We start from the raw sequence: 23,280 nt of genomic DNA on the forward strand, positions 1-23,280 counted from the left end.
CTTTGTTTCTTCACCTGTAATATGGCACTTGCTTCAAAGCATTGTTTTGTAACCTGCTCAGAATAGTACCTGGCACACAGAAGGCACTATAAAAGTGTTAGCTGTCTTAATATTGAGTGAGCTTCCACGAATGCTTTGAGAGTCCCAATTTCAGGTCAGGCAGGAGGAAGAACAGGTTTGACAACTGACAATGGAATTGCTTCACTGGGGAATGGGGTTCTAGAGGCTTCTGTGTGTCCAAGTGGGAGATCGGGAATTTTAGGCCTGGAAGCTACACTGAGCAGCTCGCAGAAGCTCCCATCTTTTTAAGACCTCGGGACACAGAGTCGATGCACCTTCTCCCAGAAATTCCTACTTCTATGGCCCAGTGGCAGAGCTGCCTGTGAGTGAGATCCTGGCTACCACCAGGCTGTGCCAGGCCAGGCTGCACTGGGGTGCTGGCTGCCTGGAGGGCTGCAAGAAGAAGACTGTGAAATTGTTGTTAGAAGCCCATGAAGACAGGCGGGAATGAAAACAGCACGAAAGTTGTGGAAAATAAATGACCGTCTCTTATTATTGGACCGAGGGTCAGAGAAGGTCTGTGGCCTGGTCTCATGGCACCCAGATGTTGGTTGTATCAAATCGCTCATATTTTCTGCAAGCCTGGTGGCTCTCCTATCCCTAGATGGGGGCTGGGAAGGGATGGGGGTCACCGTGCTCTCTTGCTAGCCTGGAGCCTCAGGTCACATTCTGCGCACACGTCCCTCCAGGGCCTCCAGTTCAGCCAACACCTCCTTGGGTAGATCCTGATTGACCTGCTCGGTCAGGTAGCTCCGAATATCACGAACCTCCTGTTCCCAGAAGTCCTTGGGGAGCGAGAACAGCTGGGTTGTGTCTATGGCTCCCAGGCCGCTGAGATCCAAGGCGCCTTCCTTCGGCACCAGCCCGATGGGTGTCTCTCGGGCACTGTCCTCTCCTTCTAGCCGCCGGCAGATCCAGTCTAGCACCCGAGCATTCTCTCCAAAGCCTGGCCACAGGAAGCGGCCCGCCTCGTCCCGCCGGAACCAGTTGACATGGAAGATGCGGGGCAGCCGGGCCCCCTTGCGCTCCTCCATGCTCAGCCAGTGTTCTAGGTAGCGCCCGAAGTTGTAGCCAAAAAAGGGCCGCATGGCAAATGGGTCGTGCATGATGATCTTCCCTGGGGAGGGGAACAGGATGGATAAGGCCTCTTCCTCCTTACTGGAGAAGAGAAGGGCACCCTGCCACCGGCTGGAGGGAGTGGTGAAATTTTGGTGGTTCTGGAATCTTCCTCAGATTAGGGTGAAGAAAAGGGACTGGGAAAAGAGACACGTGGGGAGCGCAGGAGGAGGAAGGCCTGGCTCAGGAAGGGAGAGAAGCTGCGATGTGGGCACACAGGAGAGGGGCACAGGGAGGGCACTCACCTTTGTGTTCAGCAGCAGCGGTGGACTCAGAGCGCATGGCACTGCCCACAAACACCCCGTGGCGCCAGTTGAAGGCCTCATATACCAGGGGTACTCCTAGAACACGGGTGAACAGGGTCACAGGCAGCTTTTTTCTTTGGACCCTCACTCCATCCCTTCTGGTGATCTTGACTCCTGGTCTCGCTCTCCTGGGATCTCTGCTATCCCATTTTCAAACCGTATGCCTCCCCATAGTTTTGCATTCTCCAGGGGACAGCTCTAGAGACAGATAGCTACAGTGGCAATCCAGACTGAGGCTTTAAGTACAAGAGGGGGTGGGCCCTGAGACAGAGCCAGACCCTTTACTGAGGAGGCATAGAGCCCACATGATGCTTACCTTTGGGTCTGCGGCCTCCAAAGATGATGGCATCAATGGGGACACCCTCAGGGGCCTCCCAGGCTGGGTCCATGATGGGGCACTGGCGAGCCGGGGCACAAAAGCGAGAGTTGGGATGTGCACAGGGCTCCTTGTCTCCTGGCAGGGACAACAGAACTACTATCACTTCCAAGGACTTGTCCACCCCCAATACAAACATACTTTGGCACACACTCTTGCACAATTTCTGTTTGCGTCATCAACGCCCTGCAACCTCGTGTGGTAAGGAGCAGGGAGAAGGGAGCCAGGACATCTCCCCCAGAAGATTGGTTATTTATCTAAACAGTGCTGCCAGCTGAGCTATGTGAGAAAGAGTGGGCAAGGCATTGGGGTTTAGCAAGACCCTACCGTCTATGCCAAGCTATAGCCACTTGGCATTGACCAGTGCTCAAGAGAAGGGGCTTAGCTATTGGCATAAGGTTAGAACAGTAAATTTATCCCAGAAGTGGTTTCTTTATTTATGGGATTATTATTTAAGCAAACACTCAAACCTAAAGCAAAAACTGAGACCGTCAGATCAGTATTTCAGACAATTGACTTTCCATCAGCAAATAGGAGAAGACGGGATCTTCTGAGGTATCAGAATGTAAACAGGAATTGATTTGGAAGCTAGCAGAATTTTGGTGATTTCCCTGGGTCTGCTCAGACCCAGATGGAGTAAAAGGGCTGGAGGAAGTCAGACATAACCTGGGCAGGCATAACCTGAGGAGCGTAGCTCATGTGGCCCTGTCAGGTGCTTGGAGAAGGAATGGGACCAAATCAGTGGCATATGTACAAAGCATCACCATGGGGGCCCTGAAGCAACATGGTGTCTTCTCTGCTGGAGGTTGTTGGTAGGACCTGGCGGGGTTGGGGGGCAAGGGAGTTCTAGAGCCAGTCCCCCCCTCCCACCCCTGTGTCCCCTTCCCCACCCCCAGCTCCTGCCTCCACCTGCATCTAAGAGCCTCGTGCCCTTCCATCAGCCCCCAATTCAGGTCCCTGCACAGGGTATTATTCCCAGAATTGCAGCTAGGCACACCACGCCCTAGTTATACCTGTGAAGCTAGAGATGATGAAAGGGTTGGGGAATGAGCCTGTGGGGAAGTAGGAAGATTTCTTGAGTTTCTCAAGGGTGGGGAGGCCATGGAGGGCTTAATGACGGTGGTGGAGACAGTGAGGGGTGATTTGATAAGGAGGGAGCATGCTGGGCCAGACCGGAAAACGTGAATGTAGGCTTCAGCGACCACAAGCATGCCGTCCCCAGCATGCCTTTCTTTGCTCCCATCCCTAGGTCTCTGGGCTCTCCGACTGCAGAAGGTCCAGAGTGCAGGGGTGGGGGAGGAGCAGGACTGCTAGGTGCCAGGGGCAATGACAGGGTTGAGAAAGAGGCTAAAGAGAGAGACACAGCGAGAGAGGGAACACAAGCAGGGGGAGTGGGAGAGGGAGAAGCAGGCTTTAAAATCTTTAAAAAAAAAAAAAAAAGAAGAGGCTAAAAGGCTGGTCTGATTTCCCCTGGAAGGCGGATTGGGGTGTGCATGTTAGAGGGACGGGGAAGTGTCTTTTTTAAAGATTTATTTATTATTTTAGAGTGGGGGCAGAGGGAGAGAGAGAGAGAATCTCAAGCAGACTCCCCGCCAAGCACCAGCACGGAGCCAACAGGGGGCTTGATCTCACAATCCTGAGATCATGACCTGAGCAGAAATCAAGAGTCAGCTGCTCAACCGGCAGAGCCACCCAGGCGTCCCAACACTGACCTTTACACAATGGTTATTATAGAGGGGATGGTGGGAGCCAAGTAGCAGGGGGAGGGGCAGGCTTCCTCCTTCCTAATGGGTCAAACTTTATAGACTGTGCTTTGAGCCTAATTCCTTGTGTAAAAATTTTCAAAACAGTCCTTGCCTTTCCTTTTCAAAAAAAATTCCAGCTGATTTTTATTGAGAATTTGCTATGTATTTGGCACCGCGCTAAACTCTTTGCATGCATTATTTAGCCTTCCAGCAGCCTTATGAGATAGGTACATTGGTAACCACCTCTATTTAACTGATGGGGTCACTGAAGCTCAGGAGGGTAAGCAACTAAGTCAGGTCCCAAAGCCAGTACTTGGTGGAGATGGGACTTGACCTGAGATCTTGTTTGGGGTTGGAAACTGGGACTATTCATAACTTCCTGGGCCTCCCAGAGGTCCTGGAGGATGGCTGCAGGTTGTGGAGAAGGCTTTTACGTCATCAAGGTGCTGAGCCCGGAGGGGCTGTGTCGCAACTCCCCCAACACCGCATACCGGGTTTCCAGGGTTTGCCCAGCCAGGAGGTCACGGTGACGCCAGGCGGAAGAGGCTGGTCAATGCCCTCCCAGTACACTCCACCATCGCTGGTCTCAGCCACATTGGTGAAAAGAGTGTTACTCTGGATTGTGGCCATGGCATTGGGATTGGTGGTGGCAGAGGTGCCAGGGGCCACCCCGAAGAAGCCATTCTCAGGGTTGATGGCCCGGAGTCGACCTGTTAGGAGAAGTGACAAAAAAGAAGGGCCAACCCGGAAAAGTTGAGAGGTGTGGCCATGGAAGGTTCTGCTCTGCTCCTCCTTGCCCTGAGCTGGCCCCCAGATCTGATGGGGAAAGCCTTTCTGTCTCTGGGGTGGCTGGACTACCAGGAGGTATGGGGCAGGTCTGCCAGGAGCAGTGGAGGGGAGACTCCTATGCTCCGGTAAGAGCCAGAACCGAGAGTATGATGCAAGGGCCTCTCACCATCACTGTCAAACCTCATCCAGGCGATGTCATCCCCCACACACTCCACTTTCCAGCCCGGCAGTGCTGGCCGCATCATGGCCAGGTTAGTCTTGCCACAGGCACTGGGGAAGGCGGCCGCCACGTAGCGCTTCTTCCCCGCGGGGTTTGTGATACCCAGGATCTGTGTGTTGAGGAGAGAGGGAACAAGGAGGAGTCACCAAAGGTCAGTTATGGTCTGCACAGAAAGGACAGCTAGGAGTTAACAGGGAGGACAAATGTTTATTCGTGAAACAGGTGCCAACACCTCACCACAGGGCTGGGCTGGCGGCAAGTCAAAGCCCCCTCAATGTTCAGCAGCCTGGGGCCAAAGCTTCGGTCACTGGGGCAGAGTCCCTGCCCACCAGCCTGGCCCCTGGCAGTGGGGAGGTGAGGCTAAGGCTGCCGGCCGGGCCCCGCCCTCGCCCTGCTCCCCGCAGCTGCCCAGATCTTCTCCAGGCCCTCACCAGCATGTGCTCCGCCAGCCAGCCCTCATCCCGGGCCAGCCGAGAGGCGATGCGAAGGGCAAAGCATTTCTTGCCCAGCAAGGAGTTGCCACCATAGCCGCTGCCGAAGGAGACGATCTCCCGCTGGTCAGGCACGTGGCCAATCAGCGTTTTCTCTGGGTTGCATGGCCACTGGCTCACCGGCTCCCCTGGGGACAGTGGGGTCATAGGGCTGACTGCTGGCAGGGGCATCAGGAACTGGGGCGTTAGGGGCTGGAGGGATCGGGCTTGGCAGGAGAGACACTTAGGAGCAGTGGCGGTGCCAATGAGTGGCTAAGGCCCCCCACCTCATACTATCCATCAGCTCCCATGTCCCTCTTGTGGGACATGGACGGATGACTTTTCTCAATCTTGTGCAAACTGGTCTGGCGACACGGCATCACCCCCAGCCCAGACTGCTGCCCTAGATTTTGGGACTTGGGTGTTTCACTAATGAGGATGGGTGGAATTTGGGGTTCCCTCTGAGTGCAAACAGGTCTGTGTTCTCCCCTAGGTGCAGCAAGCACTCACCTTGCCCGGTCAGGGGCTGGCCCACAGAGTGCAGACACTTGACAAAGTTGCCATCTCCCAGGGCCTGGAGCACGGGCGTCCCCAACCGGGTCATGATACGCATGCTTGCTACCACGTAGGCCGAGTCAGTGAGCTGCACTCCGATGCGGGACAGTGGGGAGCCCACAGGACCCATGCTGAATGGAAGCACATACATGGTTCGGCCTGTGGAGGAAAATGCTACCTGGATGGAGGGTTCTAACCTGTTCATAGCTTCAGTGTCCCTGGTTCTGTGTCCCTGCCCCGGTTACCCTGCATGCAGCCCGGAAACCTCTCATCCACAGCTTGCTGGAACTCAGCTGGGGACATCCAGTTGCCTAGTTGCCCACGGGCCCCACCGGCGGGGAGGGGCACTGTGTCCCGTTGAGAAGGAGTTACAATCACCGTCTTGCTCTCTACTCGTGCCACATCCTTGGGGTCTGTGCGGGCCAGCCAGCTGGGGGAGAAGGAGTTATCAGGAAGATGTGGCCAGCCAATCTCCCTCATCCCCCAACCCAATCTCTCAAGTCCAACTTTGACTCTAGGTCTTCTGTGGGCCTGATTTCTTCCCATCCGTTTGCACCTCAGTGGCTTCCTCTAGATTTTGTCCCATCTAAGGGGTAGTTCCCTTGGCCTAGCCTTCTAAAGGCCCTTGGCAAAAACTCTCTGAACTTGGGAGAGAAAAAAAAAAAAGGCAAAGGTTTTTACTTATATTAGCTTCTCTCCTTAACGTAAAAATACAGACCAATCCCATTAATTCCTGATTCTGTTTCCCCCAAAGGTCCCATGCTTGCTCCTTCCATTGGGATGGTCTCGTTAAATTTGATTTTGTCTTGGTAAATCCAAAGTGGCCCAGTCCAAGCAGCTGCCCCCATCTCATGGGTCATGGGGCCCAGGGCGTACCAGTTGTTGTACTTGGGGAGCTTTCGGATAAGTCCCTGCTTTTCTAGGAGGGTCAGCGTGGCAGTGTTCTCAGCCTCGGTGCCATCACAGATGTGGATGCCCTCCGGTCGGCACAGGCGGGCACTGCGTTCCACAAAGTCTCGCACCCCAGGGGGCAGCTGGCCCAGATCTCCACTGAGTACTCGCAGGGTCTGGATGCTGCGCCATGATGACCAGCCCCAGGGGCTCAGCCCAGGCCAGCTAAGCCTGCAAGACAAGAAACAGAGAGGGAATGAGCGGGGTGTTCTCATGGAAGCTGGGCAAGTCAAGGGGACAAGAAGCTTGAGTGCTGCTGGGGAGTGTGCTAGAGCGGGTCTGGGCACAGGCACCTTGAAGGGCAGGTCGGAATAGGTGAGTGGGAGGGGTTCGGGCCACATGTATCTTGCGGCCTTCATGAGTCTCAGTGAGGGACAGGTATTGGCCAATGACCATAAGGGCACATGCCTGGCTGTACGGAGTATATCTGGAGGCATGCTGAGGTTATTGCAGGCTAAGCCCGTGTCCACGTCTCACTGTGTCTGGTCGATGTTGGAAATGATGGGGTGCCCTGTTGCCCAGGTGACAGCTTCATGTGTCTGGTACTTGAAGCTCTCATCCCTGTTCTTCCCCTTCTCAAGCATAATTTTTTAAGTTAAAAAAGCAGCTGTTTTTACTTTTTTCTTCTGGTGTGTATGCTATTAAGACTGTGAAAGCCTCAGCAAAGGACCCAGGCTTTGAGATGGGACAGTCCCAGGTTTCTAGATTAGGGCTCTTGCACAGAGAGTGGGTAACTGGATATTGGGGTTCCAGGCATCAGAGTTAGGGATGCCCACCTGGGCCAACAAAGGTTGCATAAGATGTTGCCATTGGGTAGGTGTCTTTGAGCTGGGCCAAAGGCTGACTGTTGGGGAATGTCACTGGCTGGATTCGTGCCCATTCCCAGGAGGGCAGGGTCCCTGTTGTCTGTCCCTTTGCACTCCTGGGAGAGGGAGAAGCAGGGTCCGCTCTGACTGGCCTGGACCCAGGGTGGAGTGACCCAGAGAGAGCAAAGGCCAAGAGAGGGAAGTTGCCCTCCTTCTATGCCAGGGCCTCACCCACCAGAAACTGCTCCACACAACGGACTGCGTGCCCCTGTCCCTCCCCCTAGAGGTCACATGCCTAGAGAGCTTTGGGTCTTAGCAGAAAGGCAGAAAGGCGGGGGGGTGGGGGGTGGGGGGGGACATCAGACTGCAAAAAGCTCAAACTCAGAGGCTGTAAGCCTGGGGAAGGGAGGACCCTCAGACCACGGATGAGGGAGCTGGAGCCTGGCTAGAGTGGGACCTGGGCTGGCTTCCAACAGAGAAAGCAGGATGGAAACCCAGTGCGGCCACAGGGGCAGAGGAAGAGGACTCCTGGAACCTGGAGAGTTGTCCCTGAGCATTCATTTTAAAGGTACCCAGTCTTGGGGAGAGCTTCTCCCTGCAGGGGGCCTGGCTCAGGAAGTCTCTGGTGATGCTCCCCCACTCCCGTCCAGTCCCCTAAGTGGGACCTTCTCCTTTTCCTCTGCTCCAGAGACCACCCTCAACGGCTGGCAAAGTGGAACCAGCTGTGAGAGAGATATGGGGTCAGCTCAGACTTTGGGACAAATGCTGGGAAGAAGGGAGGCTACAGAGGACTGACAGGAAGCTCTGAAAAGGGAGCAGGGCCTAGGGGCTCCCGTCCTGGACAGGGACCAAAGCCAGCCATATCAGAATTGAAAGCAACTTGTCCCCCTCCTCCACCTTGCTTCCCTCCTTCCCCTGGCCCCAAGTCCCTGGGCTGCACCGGGCTTCCCTCCAGGGTCCAGTTCGCGGGAGACCGGGTAATAGAGGTTTACCTTCTACCTTCTTTGGGGAGCTCTGAGCTCAATCCCCCAGGGATTCACGCACCCTTGACCCCAGGGCCCTATCGCTTCTGGTAGCAACTGGGGCACAGGGGTTACATCTGTAAAGGAAAGGAAGAGACGAGGAGACAGGGCTCCGCGGGGGCGAGCGAGGAGGGGGAAGAAGTTCTGAGAGTGGCAGGTCGAGACGGTGCGGTCAGAGACCAGCAAAGCAGGGAGGGGGAGGAAGGGACGGAAGCGGAGAGACCCAGAGCGGCAGAAGCCGCCCCAGATCTCCCGCGAGACGCCCGGTCCGAGAGGCCGGGGATCGAGAACACTCGCCCCCGGCCCGCCGCCTCCTCCGCCGGGAAAGCGGACGGAGGCGGGCGGGCAGGAGAGCCCCCCCGGCCGCCCCGAAGGAGCGAGCGCGGCGGAAGGTGCGGGTCGGCCCCGGGCTGGGGCTCACTCACCGCAGGCCGGGGCGGTACACAGCGGCCATGGCACCTGGGCGGGGGCTGCGCGGTGGCCACGAGAACCGAGCGGAGCCGGGGAGATAAGGAAGGCGGGGAAGGAGGGAGCGCAGCGAGCGGGAGCGGAGGCTGGGCGGGAGGCGCTTAAAAAGGAGGCGGGCGGGAGGGCGCAGGGGCGGAACCTAGCAGGGCCGGCGCGACCCTCTCTCCGCCCTGCCATTCGGCCCGCTCCCCGGGTCCCCGGGCTCCAGGCCCTAGGCCCGCCCCACGCCCCGCATCCTTGTCCCTAAACCCGTCTCTCCCATTGGACAGCCGGGCCCGTCGGCTCCCCGCCTCCGCAAGGCCCCGCCCCCGCCCCGCCTCGTCCCCTGCACATGATGTAACTTTGAGGACTCTTGCTCCCGAGAGATAGGGGCTGGGAGACACTGGGGTGGCAAACAAACCAGGAACGAGGGGAGAGGCCAGGGCGGGGGCCCACGGAGGCTGGAAGTCCAGAAACCGGGGGTTGGACATTGCCTTTTCCCTTCTGGGGACTGGCCACTCTGAGACCCAGGCTTTTGTTTTCCAGGGTCCCAGGGCTAAGGTTCCCTCGGTCCCCAACTCCCAAATCCCTGTTTTTTCTCCTCCTAATGAGGGCTCTCTTCTGCCTCACCATGAAATGGTGGTGCCTCTCCACCCCAGAGTCTTTCCTTTGGGCCTCTGTCCTGGCTGTTCTTGCCACATTCTCCTGGAGAACTAATCTGTCCCACCCAACTGCCACATATGGTCCTCAGATAATTTCTCAAGTTATGTCTCCATTCAGACATCTCCCTGCAACTTGAGACCACTAAGTATCACCCCAAATGCCATAGTAACTCAAACTCAAACATGTCTATGGTAGGCACCTGCCCAGCATTGACACCCCCTTTTTGTTAGTAGCACCCTGATGTTCCTTTGGGGAACCGCCTCACCAGTCCATGTGATCATATGGGTCTCCTGTGGGTAGGCTCTCAGTTTGGCCAATCTCTATGTTCCTCGCTTTGGCCACAGTGATTGCGAATGTTCAGGGATGGACATGAGATCCCTCTTGGGGGCTTTTTCTGTAAACTTTCAAAATGGGCTGTCTTTCTGTTGGGGTTGCTGAGCCTGGTAGGATATAAACCTAGAGCTGCTGGGTGTCAGCTTGGCACTGCAAAGCAGGAACCTACCCTAGATGGAAGCCAACCTGGAGGAAGCAGAGCAGAGGGATGGAGAGCTACAGGTTCCCAATTTTGGTTGTAAGAGTCAACAAATTTCTTCTCTCGCTCAAGCTAATTTTCAATGGATTTCTGCTGTTTGCAACAGAAATAATCCTGATTCTCAGGTTTCTCAGAGTTCTGTGCTAGAACGTGTCGGGACAAGGAGAGCTGGCCTCCAGCCTTGGGCTTGCTGTTGACTCTCTAGCTCTTCACCCAGCCCCCATCCTGGACTCAACCTCACGTGTATATATTTGGGATTCTTTCCTCCAGTCCCTATATCCAAGCTCTGTCCACACCTACTCCGCTTCAAACAGCTGCCTCTTTGGCCGCCTTTTAGTCCTAAAGGTGTGCATGCCAGGGGCAGCATGCATCTGCCGAAGGTCATCATTTCTTTCATAATCCTGCACCTGTTCTCATGGTTCCGCATCTCAGTGAACGGCACCAGCATCTAGGCAGTTGCCCCAGAGAAACCTGAATCAGTCTAGGCTATTCCTTTCTTCTCTTCCATAGCCAATCAGACACCAGCAGCTTTGGATTTGTACTTCCTAATTAGCTCTCAAATCTATGTCCATCCCCAAGGCCATTGCCTTAGTTCAGGACTTACCTCTCACCTGGCTTCGGGTGATATCTTCCAAGATACTTCTTAGACTCCTGCCTCTCCAAATGCCACCCACTCTCCCTCCCAGCCAGCTACCCTCCAAACTCTGCATATAAGTTCACTTTGATGAGTTAAGAGAGAGAGAGAGAATGTTTATTGTGTGGACACCAGGCCGGGCTCTGTGCTAGCAGCTTTACATGCATCATTTCATGCAGTTTCACAACCATCCTATTTTACGCATGTGGACACTGAGGCCCAGAGAGGTTGTCATCTGCTCAATGTCACATAGCTGCTCAGCAGGAGAAATGGAGTCTGAATCAAAGCCTTTCTGACTCTCATTACCAGGTTATTTTTTTCCCCTTCCAATCCTATACTGTCCCCTAGATTTATGATTTTTAAAAAGGTGAGATCATATCACTTTCAGGCTTAAAATCCCTTCGAGGCTTCCTACAATGGGGCAGCTGATGTCCTTTGTAACCTGGCTCCTATTTATCCAGCATTATCGCTGCCACCTTCCTACTTGCCACCTACATGCCCAACTGCAGTTTCCAGAACCCTTTTGCCGACCCCTTCTGCCCTTCAGATTTAAATTAAACATCCCCTCTTACGTGAAGTCAGTTTGACTCTAAGAATTAACATCTATCTCATGTGTATTGGTTCTATACTGTATACATACCTCTGTTTTTGAACTTCTCACACTTTACTATAGTTACTTTTGTATCTCTGTAATCCTCACTTAAGTGTTAGCTCCTTGAAAGAAGGACCCAAGTTTAGTCTTATTTTTATCCTAGTTCCTGGCAGAATCTGGCCTGTAATAGGCAGCTAATAAATGCTGTTTGAATAAAAGAATAAACAAGTCTCACGTTCCTGAATCTTTCTCCCCCATTATGTCCTTCCTTAACTTTAGGGCCCCCAAGAGGGTTTCCTTGTAGTGTTGATTCCCTTTATTTGCTATAATTTTATACCAGTCCTGGCCCTCCTCCCAGCTTGGTCTACTAGCTGGCGCAGCTTTGGAGGCACACCACCACCAGGGGGCAGGGTGTGACCAGCCTTGCCCTGGTCCGCAATCTTCTCCTTCCCTGGGCCCTCTGGGTCTGGCCTTTGGACCTCCTACAGACCCCCTGTAGCCCTGTAGTGGATGCCGTGGTGCGCCACCTAGATCCCCTCTTCAGGATCCAGGTGCTCATTGTCCCAGCCCTGGAGTGTTGGCTGCTAATGGCTCACAGCTGAATACTTCCCTGAGAACTACCTGTGGGTAATACCCCTCTCCTGGTGCAGCATGTATCCAGTGACTGGTTGATGCAGGGGTACAAGGCCTGGTCCCCTTTCCTCAGTTTGGTCTAGCCGAGCTCCAGAGCTCCTCTGGGGTCAGCTGAAGACTCTGTTGCAATTGCAGAACACTTCTGCTTTTCCTGCTGTCCGGTCCTGTTTTTCTCTCTGCTTTTAAAAGTCCTCCCCCTACCCCCACCCCAGAGAACTACCTGTACACAAGTTTCCATCTCAGAGTTTGTTTCCAGCTTAAGATATCCCCTAAACTCAACTTGGATACTGCATGAGCCCCCTAATCTGACTCTGATTCCATTTTGCCCTCCTCCACACTAGATCCAAAGTGATCTTTTCAAACACAGTCTGATCACGTCACAGTCCTGCCAAAAGTTCTTTAGTAACTTCTCACTGCTCTTGGAATAAAGCCCAAATCCTAAACTTGGACTATAAGGCTCTGCTGATATCTCCACCCTCACCCACCTCCATTCTTCCCACTTTCTTGGTTTCTACTCCCTGGCTATGTTGGTCTTTTTATTTGTTCGTTTTGTACACGTGTCTCTTTCCTGCCCAGAGTCCTTGCATATATTGTTCTTGCAGCTTGGAATCCCCCTTTTCTCCACACCCCCAGACATGGTCACTTCTTACTCACCCGGCCCGTCTCAGTTTAATATGTCTTCATTAGGCGAGCTGTCCCCGGGATGCCGCCCTCCCCATTAGATTATGTCTTCGTGAAAGGAAATATCCTAGTGCCTGCCCTTCTCCTCCATGGGACTCACCTCAGTTATAATGGTTGCTTTTCATGTAGGCTCCTCCCTAACATACGTGGGGCCTGGGGCAAGAGTACAAATAGGGGCACCTGGCTGGCTCAGTTGGAAGAGCGAAGAGCGTGCAACTCTTGATTTTGGGGTCGTGAGTTTGAGCACCATATCAGGTGTAGAGATTACTTAAGTAAATTAAAAAAAAAACTTCAAAAAAGAGTGCAAATAGAGGCTCACAAACCTTGTGTTTAAATTTTTTTAAAAATATATTTAATTTATTTATTTGAGAGAGAGAGAGAGAGAGCAGGAGGGAGAGGAGAGAGAATCTGAAGCAGAATCCACACCGAGCACAGAGCCTGACGTGGGCTCAGTTCCACAAAAGCAAAGGCAAGATCTTGACCTGAGCCGAAAACGAATCGGTTGCTTGACTGACTGAGCCAGCCAGCTGCCCCCTCGTGTTTAAACATTTAAAATGTAGAATTTATGCTAAGAAACTCTTAAATAAAATATGTTCTATTCTTCTACCTTGATAAATATATACATAATGGTCTGGAATTTGGTTCAAATTTGAATTCAGATTTGGACTTTATTCGGAGTCCTCAGGATTCTACAGTAGAATGTGGTGGTATGGGGAGAGGGTGTGTTGGGCCACTGGCCTTGGGCCCTCTTCTTTTCCCACTCCTGACACCATCTTGTACTGTGAGGGGCCTCGTGTGCACACATGTGGACCTCTCTGTCTACATGTCCCAGTTCTGTCCAAGACCTCCTGCAGAATAGTCACTGTTGGCCAGCCTTTGGGTCTAGGGATGTAAGTACCGGTAGTGTGGTCCACTCCTGCAAGGGCCAACCCAGGGGAGAGGTCCATGTGGGCCCTAGAAGTGGGCTTGGGGCCCTTTGGGCAGAGAATTCCTGGGTATCTGGAGTGTGGTCCAGAAGGGGATTGGGTGTGGGAGGAGGAGGCCTGAACTCCTCACCCCATGGGGTGGGACACAACCAGAATGGAGCCTTCCAAAACCACAGGGTCCAAGGCAGGGGCCACTCTTGCCTGGGTCTAAGGGCAATAAATTGATGTTTCCCTGTTTCATCAGTCTGTATGCTCTGTGAAGACAGGGCTGGTGTCAGTCTTTACTGGGGTGTCCCTAAGGCCTAGCACAGTGCCTGGTGCTTGATAAACACTTGTCAAAGGACACCTGGGTGGCTCAATCAGTTAAGCGTCTGCCTTTGGCTCCGGTCATGATCCCGGGGTCCTGGGATCGAGTCCCGCACCAGGCTCCTTACTCAGCAGGGAGCCTGCTTCTCCCTCTGCTTGCTCTTCCCCCTGCTTGTGCTCTCGCTCTCTCTGACAAATAAATAAATAAAATCTTAAAAAAAAAAAAAAACCACTTGTCAAATGAACATACCAGCTAGATCAGGAAGAGGTTTGAAGATTTGGATCCATTACTGAAGATCTAGATGCCAAAAGCCAGAACTTACAGGGCTTACAGGGTCTAATGGGCTCCGCAAATGGGAGTGCAGGAGGGGGTAGTGATGGCATCCTGGCTTACTGACTGTGTCTCCTCTCCTCCCTCTTGGTCTTGTACCCCAATTCTCCTGGCCCTTCACCTGCCTGGCCCTCTTCCCACAATTGTCCAACATCCCTCTGTTTATATCTTTCTCCTTTTTTGTCCTTTGGCCACTGTGCCTCCTCTGTGGCCTGACCATCCGTCTGTTCCTCTGTATTTCTTTCTAGCTCTTGGTCCCCAGTCTTAACTTGCCTCTGTATTTCTTTCTAGCTCTTGGTCCCCAGTCTTAACTTGCCTTCCTTCTACCGCCATTGCTCTTCTGGTCCCTTGCTCCTAGCAAGGGACCCCTTCTTGTTACCCCTTATTCCCGCCTTGGTCCTCTGCAGAAGACTTCCTCTCTTTTTTAGTTTGCCACTTAGTGGCACTTTGCCTACCTCTTCCATGGGCCTATATCCCTCCAACTCCCCTAATACAAATTGAGAGCCCCCAGCTTGTTCTGCCCTCCATTCCAGGTTGACACCTACTGCCCCTTCCACTAAGCCTTCTTGCTTCCCTTCCTCTGTTCTGTCATTTCTGCGGTCCACCTGGCGTCATCTTTTTCACTCCTGTTTCCCTGTCTCCAGATGTCCTGGAGTCAGTCACTCTCAGTGTGCATCTCCCAGTCTCTGGGTCCCCCACCGAGAGGGCCCATTAACCACCTCCCGGGGCCCCACTGGTTGCCACGGCTTCTCCTCTCTGTGCCCTTGCTCCTTTCCTCTGGCCCAGCCCTCACTGCCCAGACTCCTTTCCCTAGTCAGTGGCACCTGGTCTGAGCCCTGAGCGGCTCAGCTTGCCTGAGCTTGTTTAGTCTGACTCTTTTAGCCCGTTAGCAGCTTAGCCCCCCCACCTCTCCTTTGAGCCCTCCAGTAAACAAGAAGATCAGCACAGACCTGACAGCTGTTTGGGGGCAAGTGTCTGGCCAGGCCAGGCATGAGAAAGGGGCTGCATTCAACACTTCCTACTCCTTCTTCAACTCAGGAAGTTCTGGGCCCTCTTTCCTGGCTATGTGCCTCAAGGCCACATTCCGTGGACGTGTGTGCGATTCCCTGTCTCCATGATCCCCATTCCCATCTGTGGCCTTGTTCCCAGGCCTTGGTTCTTCTGCAAAAACAGCTAGATCCAAGCAATTACACTGAGAAGCCTTACTACTTAAATCATGACAATGGTCTCTGCTCCACGAAATGCAGGACAGATGTGGGAAGAGGGTGATGTCATTTGATCTAGGTCTTCTTTTTTTTTTTTTAAAGATTTTATTTATTTATTTGAGAGAGAGAGAATGAGAGATAGAGAGCACAAGAGGGAAGAGGGTCAGAGGGAGAAGCAGACTCCCTGCTGAGCAGGGAGCCCGATGTGGGACTCGATCCCGGGACTCCAGGATCATGACCTGAGCCGAAGGCAGTCGCTTAACCAACTGAGCCACTCAGGTGCCCATGATCTAGGTCTTCTTATATGTGTGTACTGAGCATGGTAAGAGAGGCCCCCCCCAACACACACAGAGAGAGAAAGTCCCCTGAGGGCTCATTAAAACACAGATTTTGGGGATCCCATCCCAAGAGTTTCTGATTCAGTGGGTTTGAGGTGAGGCCAGAGAATATGCATTTCTAGCAAGTTCCCAGATGCTGTGGCTGGTTGGGGGAACCATACTTTGAGAACTACCGTTCTCATCTGAATCTACCAGTTGGGACCAGGTTAATTTTTGTAACTGTTGATCCTTGGGGCTGATGGACACCCAGGTGTCTCTCTGACTTGGGACAGAGGGCCTGTTAACCCCATGGGAACGTTTGGGTATCCTCACTAGGTAAGGAATAGCCGTTAACTCCTGGAGTTCTACTCTAGCACACACCCTGTTTTAAACAGCTTCAGACAGGTTTAAACACCTCCTTAGCTAATTCCTAGTATCCCCGTTCCAACTTCTACTCAGGGATGAGAGCTCTAAGAGGTGTTAAGGGATTAGGCTGAAAATGTAGGTCACCCCCCAGCCATCTGGGAACCAGGATGGTGGGAGAGGAAGAGAGAGGGGCAGAGACACATGCAGGGAAAAGGCGAGGGGAAGCAGAGGGCGTGTGAGGGCAGTTACAGAAGTGTCTTGGATGGACGGATTGGTGGTGATTAGATTTCCGTGGCCCGAGGTGGCCCGGAAGGAAGGAGCAGAGATCCCCACTCTCCCTTCTGCTGCTCCTTCGTCTGAGCTGGGCAGCCTGTCCAGGGACTGGGTCAGCAAGAGCGGGAGAGGCGGAGGATTGGGTGGCCAAGTCCCGGGCATTCATCAAAGGGACGGGTGCCTGTCTTTCTGATACGAGAGCTGTGAGGGGTGTGGGGCCTCACAGTGGCAGTGAGGCAGGGGACAGAAATGTGAGGTTTCCCGAGCACAGGAAAAAGACCCAACTGGCTAGGTCAGAGTGGGTTCGGGACCACTTGGACTCCCGCAGACACTGCCACGGTGCTGTTGAGCGTTGGAGGGTGAGGGCGCCGGGAGCTTCTCTGGGCCTCTCTTCCAGTCCCAGGCTCTCAGTTGCTGAGCGCTGCGGGTGGTGTTCACACGAGTGTGGCTGGCCAGGCCAAAGCCGCTCTCTGTACCGGGGGACTGAGCATCTGCGAGACGGACCATCAGTAAGGAGCTTTGTTGGGGAAGATGTCCCCTTTCCTTCCTTGAGAACAGGCATACTTGTCCTCTTCCCTCTTCTCATCCCCCCCAACCCCCCAGGCCAATGAGATATGCAAATGATCCCCTTACCTCATTGGCTAAAGGCCTGAGGACCACAGATGACCTCAGAGCGCTGGCCCTTTAAGAGTGTCCTGTGGGCTTGGTGCCCACAGCGCCTTGTTCTGAGTGTTCTGAGCGCAGAGGCACCAGGCCCCGCTCAATGGGGTCTCCAGTCTCTGGGGACGCTGTGCCTGCCTGGCTCTGACACTGAGCACATCGTCTCTACCATCCTCCTCGTGAGTATATTCAGGGCCTACCTTCATGCCAGGCCTCTCACCCACAGCCCCCTCCTCTGTCACTGCTGTCTGCTCTCTGTTGTCTATCTTCAAGACTCCTCACACTTCTGTCCCCTGCCCCACTCCCACTCTGACTGGCTTTATGTCCCTCACGGCTGTCACGGCGGAAAGAGAAATAACCCTCCTCACTTAGCTCTTCATTCAGTTCTCTCTGGACGCCTCTCTCAGTGTTTCGCCATCTCCTCCCTGCCAAGGATCATTCCTTCAATCTATGTCTTTGTTTCTACCACCGCTGTCCTCTCAAGGGTGAGGGGCTCAATAGATAGGGCAACAACCCTTCCCTGGGACGGGAAGAGCGAAAGACTTGTCCTTCCCCCCCACCTCTCTGGGCAGAGCCTGAGGGTCTGAGAAGTCGTTAGAAAGAGGGCCACCTAGGCTTGAGGTGTCAAGATGGAGCCAAATGCCAAGCTCTGGGGATGAGCACTCTCTGCCTTGCCCCTTCAGGGGCTGGCAGTGGGGCTGTTGGAACAGGGAGCTGGGCTAGAGCTTGGGAGTTCCAGGCTGGGAGGGATCTCTGAGGTTACCCAGCCTGAGGTTCCTCAGGTGAGCGCACACTCTGTGGTTGATAACAGGGAATAGAGCTCCTTGGTGACATAAGTGTGGGACACGCTGGGTTGAGGTTGAACAGATGGTTTACTGAAGGACTTCTCAGATTAATATGCTGCTGTGCTTTGTGAATCTGCAGAACGTGGGGATGGGAGGCAGCATTTCTTGAAATTATCTGAGCATCGACTTCTTCTTGGGTATTTCTCAGACTTAGGATTTCCCAGAACACTCTTTGGGAAACGGTAAAGTCTAACTGTCTTTATTGAACAAAAAGAGAAACTGGGGTCAGAAAGGGGGAGGTGATCTGTCCAAGTTCACACAACATAGCAGGTTCTGGATAGAAGGAGGAAAACCAATTTTAGTTGGTTCCCTTTGGAGAGATTGGCTTGGGGAAAGAAGGTCACCACTCAGTCCTGATCTTTCTAGAACCGATTCTAGGACCTTTCTTTTTTCTTTACAAAGTCTCATGCTCCTATAAAAGGGATTAGTTGATTGATTAACCCATAGAACAGATGTGCCCTGAGGACCTTCTATGTGCAAGGCATCTATCTAGGTGTTCTGAAAGAGAGGTATAACAACTTGTTATCCTTATACATTAAAATTCATGGCATACATGCCTTCCCATTGTCCTAAAATAGACACTCTGTCACAGTTAATTAAGCAAAATTTTTTGATTGCTTGGAAATGGAATGATGTCTCTTGAGATGACAGCCTCTCAGTATGTCCCAGCACTAGAGCTGGGAGCACTGCCATATTCCTCTTGTTTTTCATAGCTCCCAGAGGCACCAGTGGGGCCAGACGCTGTGCCATCTATCCTCTTCCTCAATCAGGCCTCTGAGCTGCTTGCCCCCAGTCAGGAGCCCCTGCCACCTGAAAAGGTGCTCCAGCCCAGAGGTGACTCTTTAGGGAACAGAGTTGCACCATCACCCGGACTTTCCAGAACTCTGGCTCTCCAGGGCACTTGGGCTTTGGGAGAAGCAGGTTCTGGTGAAGGAGGCTGGCAGGCAGCCTCCAGGTGCTCCAAACCTCTCCTCTGTTTTTGCAGGTGCACCCCTCCCAATCCAGCCCCAGAATGGCACTGCCTCCCAGCCCCCTGGCTATGGAATATGTCAATGACTTTGACCTGATGAAGTTTGAGGTAAAGCGGGAACCCTCTGAGGGGCGATCTGGCCCCCCAACAGCCTCACTGGGCTCCACACCCTACAGCTCAGTGCCTCCTTCACCCACCTTCAGTGAGCCAGGCATGGTGGGGGCTACCGAGGGCCCCAGGCCAGGCCTGGAGGAGCTGTACTGGCTGGCCACGCTGCAGCAGCAGCTGGGAGCTGGGGAGGCACTGGGGCTGAGTCCTGAGGAGGCTGTGGAGCTGCTGCAGGGTCAGGGTCCAGTCCCTATTGAGGGGCCCCACAGCTACTATCCAGGGAGCCCGGAGGAGACAGGAGCCCAGCATGCCCAGGTGAGTGATCACTGAGTTGCCCTGAGGGGAGGCAGGGTGAGGGAGGACAGCCCAAGAGAGGAAGGAGAATTCCTGGACTGGGTTATGGACTGGGGAAGAGACAGAGAGCAGGAGAAAAGGGCCCTTGAAAGAAATCAGAGAAAACTACCTTCAGCTCCCTCCCCTTTTTCCAAATGGAGAGAAATGGGTAGTCCGAACCAGGAGGAAGAGGGAGAAGACTGGGTTAGAAGAGGACCAAAAGGGGAGAGTTGAGAATTAATGGGGAGCGGTTCTTTACAGGGAGGTAAATACACTCTGTGGAAACCAAGGAAAGAGTTGTGCGGGGAACGGAGTGGAGTTGAGACTGTGGGAACGGGAATGAGGTTGGCCTTTTCAAACATCGTGCTTCCCCAGCCCCCAATCTTCTCAGGAAGGATTGGGACTCATCCTATTAATTATAGACACAGATGGGAGTGTTGAGGGCATTAGGATGTAATCCAAATCCTTTGAGGGTCACAGGGTTGCGGCCTTCAGGACAGGGGAGCGAGGTGCATTGGTGGGGCGGGGTCTGCCTGGGCGCGTGTCCACTGGACACCAAGAGAGCCTGGAGCGGGACGACGAGGACCGCGCAGAGTTGGCGCGGGTTTCCGACTCGCGACTGGCTCACCCGACCGCGGGAGGCGGGGCCTACAGCGCGGGGCGGACCCAAAGGGGCGCGCGCTCCCCGAGGAGGAGGGGCTTGTTGGGACCTGGGGCGGGGTCTGGACTTGCGGGGTGGATTAGGTGGAAGGGCGAGCATCGGGTAAGGCGGGGGCGGGGGGCCGGGGGCGGAGCCTCCCCGGGGGCGGGGCAGTCCCGCCGGCGACCAGAGGGTGGAGCCGGGCGGGCCCCCGGCGCTGACCCGCTCTCCCGCCGCTCCCTCTGCAGCTGGCCGAGCGGTTTTCCGACGCGGCGCTGGTGTCGATGTCTGTGCGGGAGCTCAACCGGCAGCTGCGGGGCTGCGGGCGCGACGAGGCGCTGCGGCTGAAGCAGAGGCGCCGCACGCTGAAGAACCGCGGTTACGCGCAGGCCTGTCGCTCCAAGCGGCTGCAGCAGCGGCGCGGGCTAGAGGCCGAGCGCGCCCGCCTGGCCGCGCAGCTGGACGCGCTGCGGGCCGAAGTGGCCCGCCTGGCCAGGGAGCGCGACCTCTACAAGGCTCGCTGTGACCGGCTGACCTCGAGCGGCCCCGGGGCCGGGGACCACGCCCACTTCTTCCTCTGAGCGGCTAGGGGCCACCGAGGGGTGTCCTGGGGGGGATGGAGGGGCACCACGCAGAAGGCCACTGTACCGTTCACTAGATGGTTACTGAGCGCCTTCTGGTGCCAGACACTCCGTGGTATGACTATACATAAATATCCCCGAACTTCCGGGACCCTCAAGGCATGCTCCGAGGTTAGATGCTGGTCATTTTCTGGGAGAGAGGTCTTCTCTCCTCACGCAGGCAGCACACAGAACCCTCCACTTCCTGTTCCACCCCACATGACCAGGACACCGAGATCTGGAGGAGCCAGTGCCGGGCACTGTGGGGGAGGGGGGGAGGGCGGGGAGGCGTGGATGATGGCTGGGTGACAGCGAATGGGAGGCGAGGGAGAGGTGTGACTCCCCCTCAGTTTAGATTTTAATTCAAGGTTTTCAACCTGTAGTGCATTAAGGCGGTAATTAGCAATGAAGCTGTCTTTTCGTTCCGAGGCTTGGAAACTCCCCATTTTAGGACTACTGCATTTTCAAGATCTCAGTTACCAACAGCAAGACAGACTAGGAACTCTATCCAAGAGGCTTTCCTCCCACCCAACCCGGTGGCCTCCAGGGCCCAGAGCAGCAAAGGCCTGAGGAGCTCTGGGAGTGGTTGGTGTGGGCTGGGAGAGAACTCTGGGCAGGAGTCTGGGGACCTGGGTGCTAGTCCCAGCTCTGCCACTGGATACCTCTGTCACCTTGAGAAAACCACTTGCTCCCTGGGTTTTGGTTACCTCCTCTAATCCTGGGTTGGAGACTTCTGACACCTTTCCAGTTCTGGCATCTCCTTGGTGTGGGAGCCCCAAGAGCCTCCCCAAGAAGCCCCCAGGACGACCTCACCGAAGGGACTACCTGTCCTGCTCCTGCTTCCTGATTGAAGCCTCTGCATCGGATGAGCCCCCGTACTGGTCCTCTGCTGCTCCCTCCAGGCTGCCTTGGCCTCCAGACCTGCATAGGGTACCCTTGCTACCTCCTGCCTTGCTGAGGGCTGGGGTGAGATTTTACCCAGTATGACAAGATGCTGAAAGAATGCAGATTTTGTGAATTAAACTTGAAGTTCAGGCAGAACTTGATACTATTGGCTAAATGTTCTTGCCATTTAAGAAGTGTTCATTCTTTAGCCTTGCTCCTGGCTTGTGTGTGTGTGTGTGTGTGTGTGTGTGTGTGGTGAGTCTCAGTTCCGCAGGCCCAATGAAAATGGGGTGGAAGGGTGGGGATTGGGCCAGATGGAGCCTCCTCCTCCTCCCACCATTGCACAGAAGCCCAGAAGCATCAGTGACTGGGCCAGGCTTGCCTATGGCTATCCTGAGGTCCCACAGTTGCCATGGTTACCCAGCCCTCTGGTTCATCTTCCTACAGAGAGAGTAGGCGGGGGCTCTGGGCAGAGCAGAGGCATTGAGCTAGGAGCAGCTACCTCACCAGCCACTGTCGTAGGTCCTCTAAGGGACATAATAAATAGGGAGAAGCAGTTGAAGGTGGGGAAGAGGCTCCCATATGTCTCTCTTCCTTTCTGCCCCCTCTATCCACCCCTTCCCCAGCTGTCTCTTCCCATCACAGTTATTCCCTCCTCCCCCTCCTCTAGCCCAGCTTGTCCCTCTTCCACTCAGGAACCTGCAATCGTAGGCATCTCCTCCATCTCCCCCAGGATTTCTTTTTCTTCTCCTCTCCTTCTCCACCACTGGCCATTGGCCACCCTCTCTAGCTCTGGCTGAGTGGCTCACAGCACATTTGGCCTCTCCTCCTTCATCTCCTTCATCATTGAGGGAGAGGCTGGGGCAGGGAGGGTCCCTCCAGGATCCTGTCTTTTCTTCCCTGGCTCTGGATATCACCTGTGTTCTCACCTGCTCTCTGGAGCTTCAATCCAGACCCAGCACTGCTCTTGCATTCCTCCTTAACTGGCTGAGGCCCTGCACAGCACACACACATGGGCAGAGACGCCATCCCCAGGAACCTACCCCCATACACACAATGAGCCCATGTATACATACACCTGGGGCTCAAGATGAGGCTCGTACAGAAGTTGCACACTAGTGATTTAGGATGTGGGCACTTCAGTCAGATGGGTCTGGGCTCAATTCCAGGCTCACCAGTTCTTTGATGATGGGTGGATTTAAATGAAGCCTCATTTGATTTGAAGAAAAATGGGGAAAATGATGCTAACTACCTAGTGAGAGTGAATGCATTTAAAGCACGTAGCACAAAGTTTCACACATGGTGAAAAATAATGTTCACTGCTGTTGTTAATGTTATTAAGGGTACACAGCCTGACTTTCTGAAACATTAAGGCCACACTCGTGGAGAGGCAGGGATATGCAGTGCATGAACACATGCACACATTCACACATCCAGGAAAACCAGGCTGCGCAGACCTCAGATGCCCCCTCTGTGTTCATAATCCACTCAAAGACCTGCTGCCCTCCTTCAGTCCCCCCAACACCCCTGCTTGGCCCGCCCCACAGCTGTGTGGGGGCTGGAGTGCAGCTCCTAGGGGGCTCAGCTGGGCTTCTCTAGAGACAGCTGCAAGAGGGCATCAACCTGCCCCTTTGACAGCCCCTCATTACCACCCCGCATCTCTGGTAATTAACCTCCATGGTGCTGGGCCCCCTGGGGTTGGGAGGTGAGGGTAGGGGCTCCTCAGATCCCACTGGCACACAGTTGGGGTGAAACCGCTGAGATACCAGGCTGCGTGGGAGCTCTGGGTCAGATCTGAAAGGTGCTGGTCCTCATTTCTTAATGGTGTGTGTGGATGGGTGGGCGTTATGGACTGTCCATGGACATCTGAGGCATGATAGACAGAGGCTGAGGTGCTA

At 54.4% G+C, this 23,280-nt stretch overlaps 2 protein-coding genes across 3 annotated transcripts; one reads left to right on the forward strand and one right to left on the reverse strand.

The window, feature by feature from the left end:
- Positions 1 to 525: 525 nt before the first annotated feature.
- On the reverse strand, positions 526 to 9,077 carry PCK2 (phosphoenolpyruvate carboxykinase 2, mitochondrial). 2 transcript variants are annotated; one of them, XM_027569633.2, is made up of 10 exons: positions 8,841 to 9,077; positions 6,513 to 6,758; positions 5,882 to 6,066; positions 5,592 to 5,795; positions 5,043 to 5,230; positions 4,558 to 4,720; positions 4,094 to 4,312; positions 1,798 to 1,935; positions 1,422 to 1,517; positions 526 to 1,177 (listed from the first exon to the last, which is right to left on the reverse strand). In XM_027569633.2, exons 1-10 carry the CDS (start codon positions 8,867 to 8,869, stop codon positions 723 to 725), a joined length of 1,923 nt encoding a protein of 640 aa, XP_027425434.1. In that variant the 5' UTR covers positions 8,870 to 9,077; the 3' UTR covers positions 526 to 722. The 2 variants fall into 2 exon arrangements, with proteins under 2 accessions (XP_027425434.1, XP_027425435.1); XM_027569634.1 differs by lacking the exon at positions 8,841 to 9,077 and adding an exon at positions 8,386 to 8,766.
- On the forward strand, positions 7,624 to 21,538 carry NRL (neural retina leucine zipper). The gene is made up of 3 exons (XM_027569643.1): positions 7,624 to 7,961; positions 18,812 to 19,219; positions 20,126 to 21,538. Exons 2-3 carry the CDS (start codon positions 18,839 to 18,841, stop codon positions 20,456 to 20,458), a joined length of 714 nt encoding a protein of 237 aa, XP_027425444.1. The 5' UTR covers positions 7,624 to 7,961; positions 18,812 to 18,838; the 3' UTR covers positions 20,459 to 21,538.
- Positions 21,539 to 23,280: the final 1,742 nt, after the last annotated feature.

This window comes from Zalophus californianus, chromosome 6, assembly GCF_009762305.2.
Source record: "Zalophus californianus isolate mZalCal1 chromosome 6, mZalCal1.pri.v2, whole genome shotgun sequence".
Taxonomy (NCBI): domain Eukaryota; kingdom Metazoa; phylum Chordata; class Mammalia; order Carnivora; family Otariidae; genus Zalophus; species Zalophus californianus.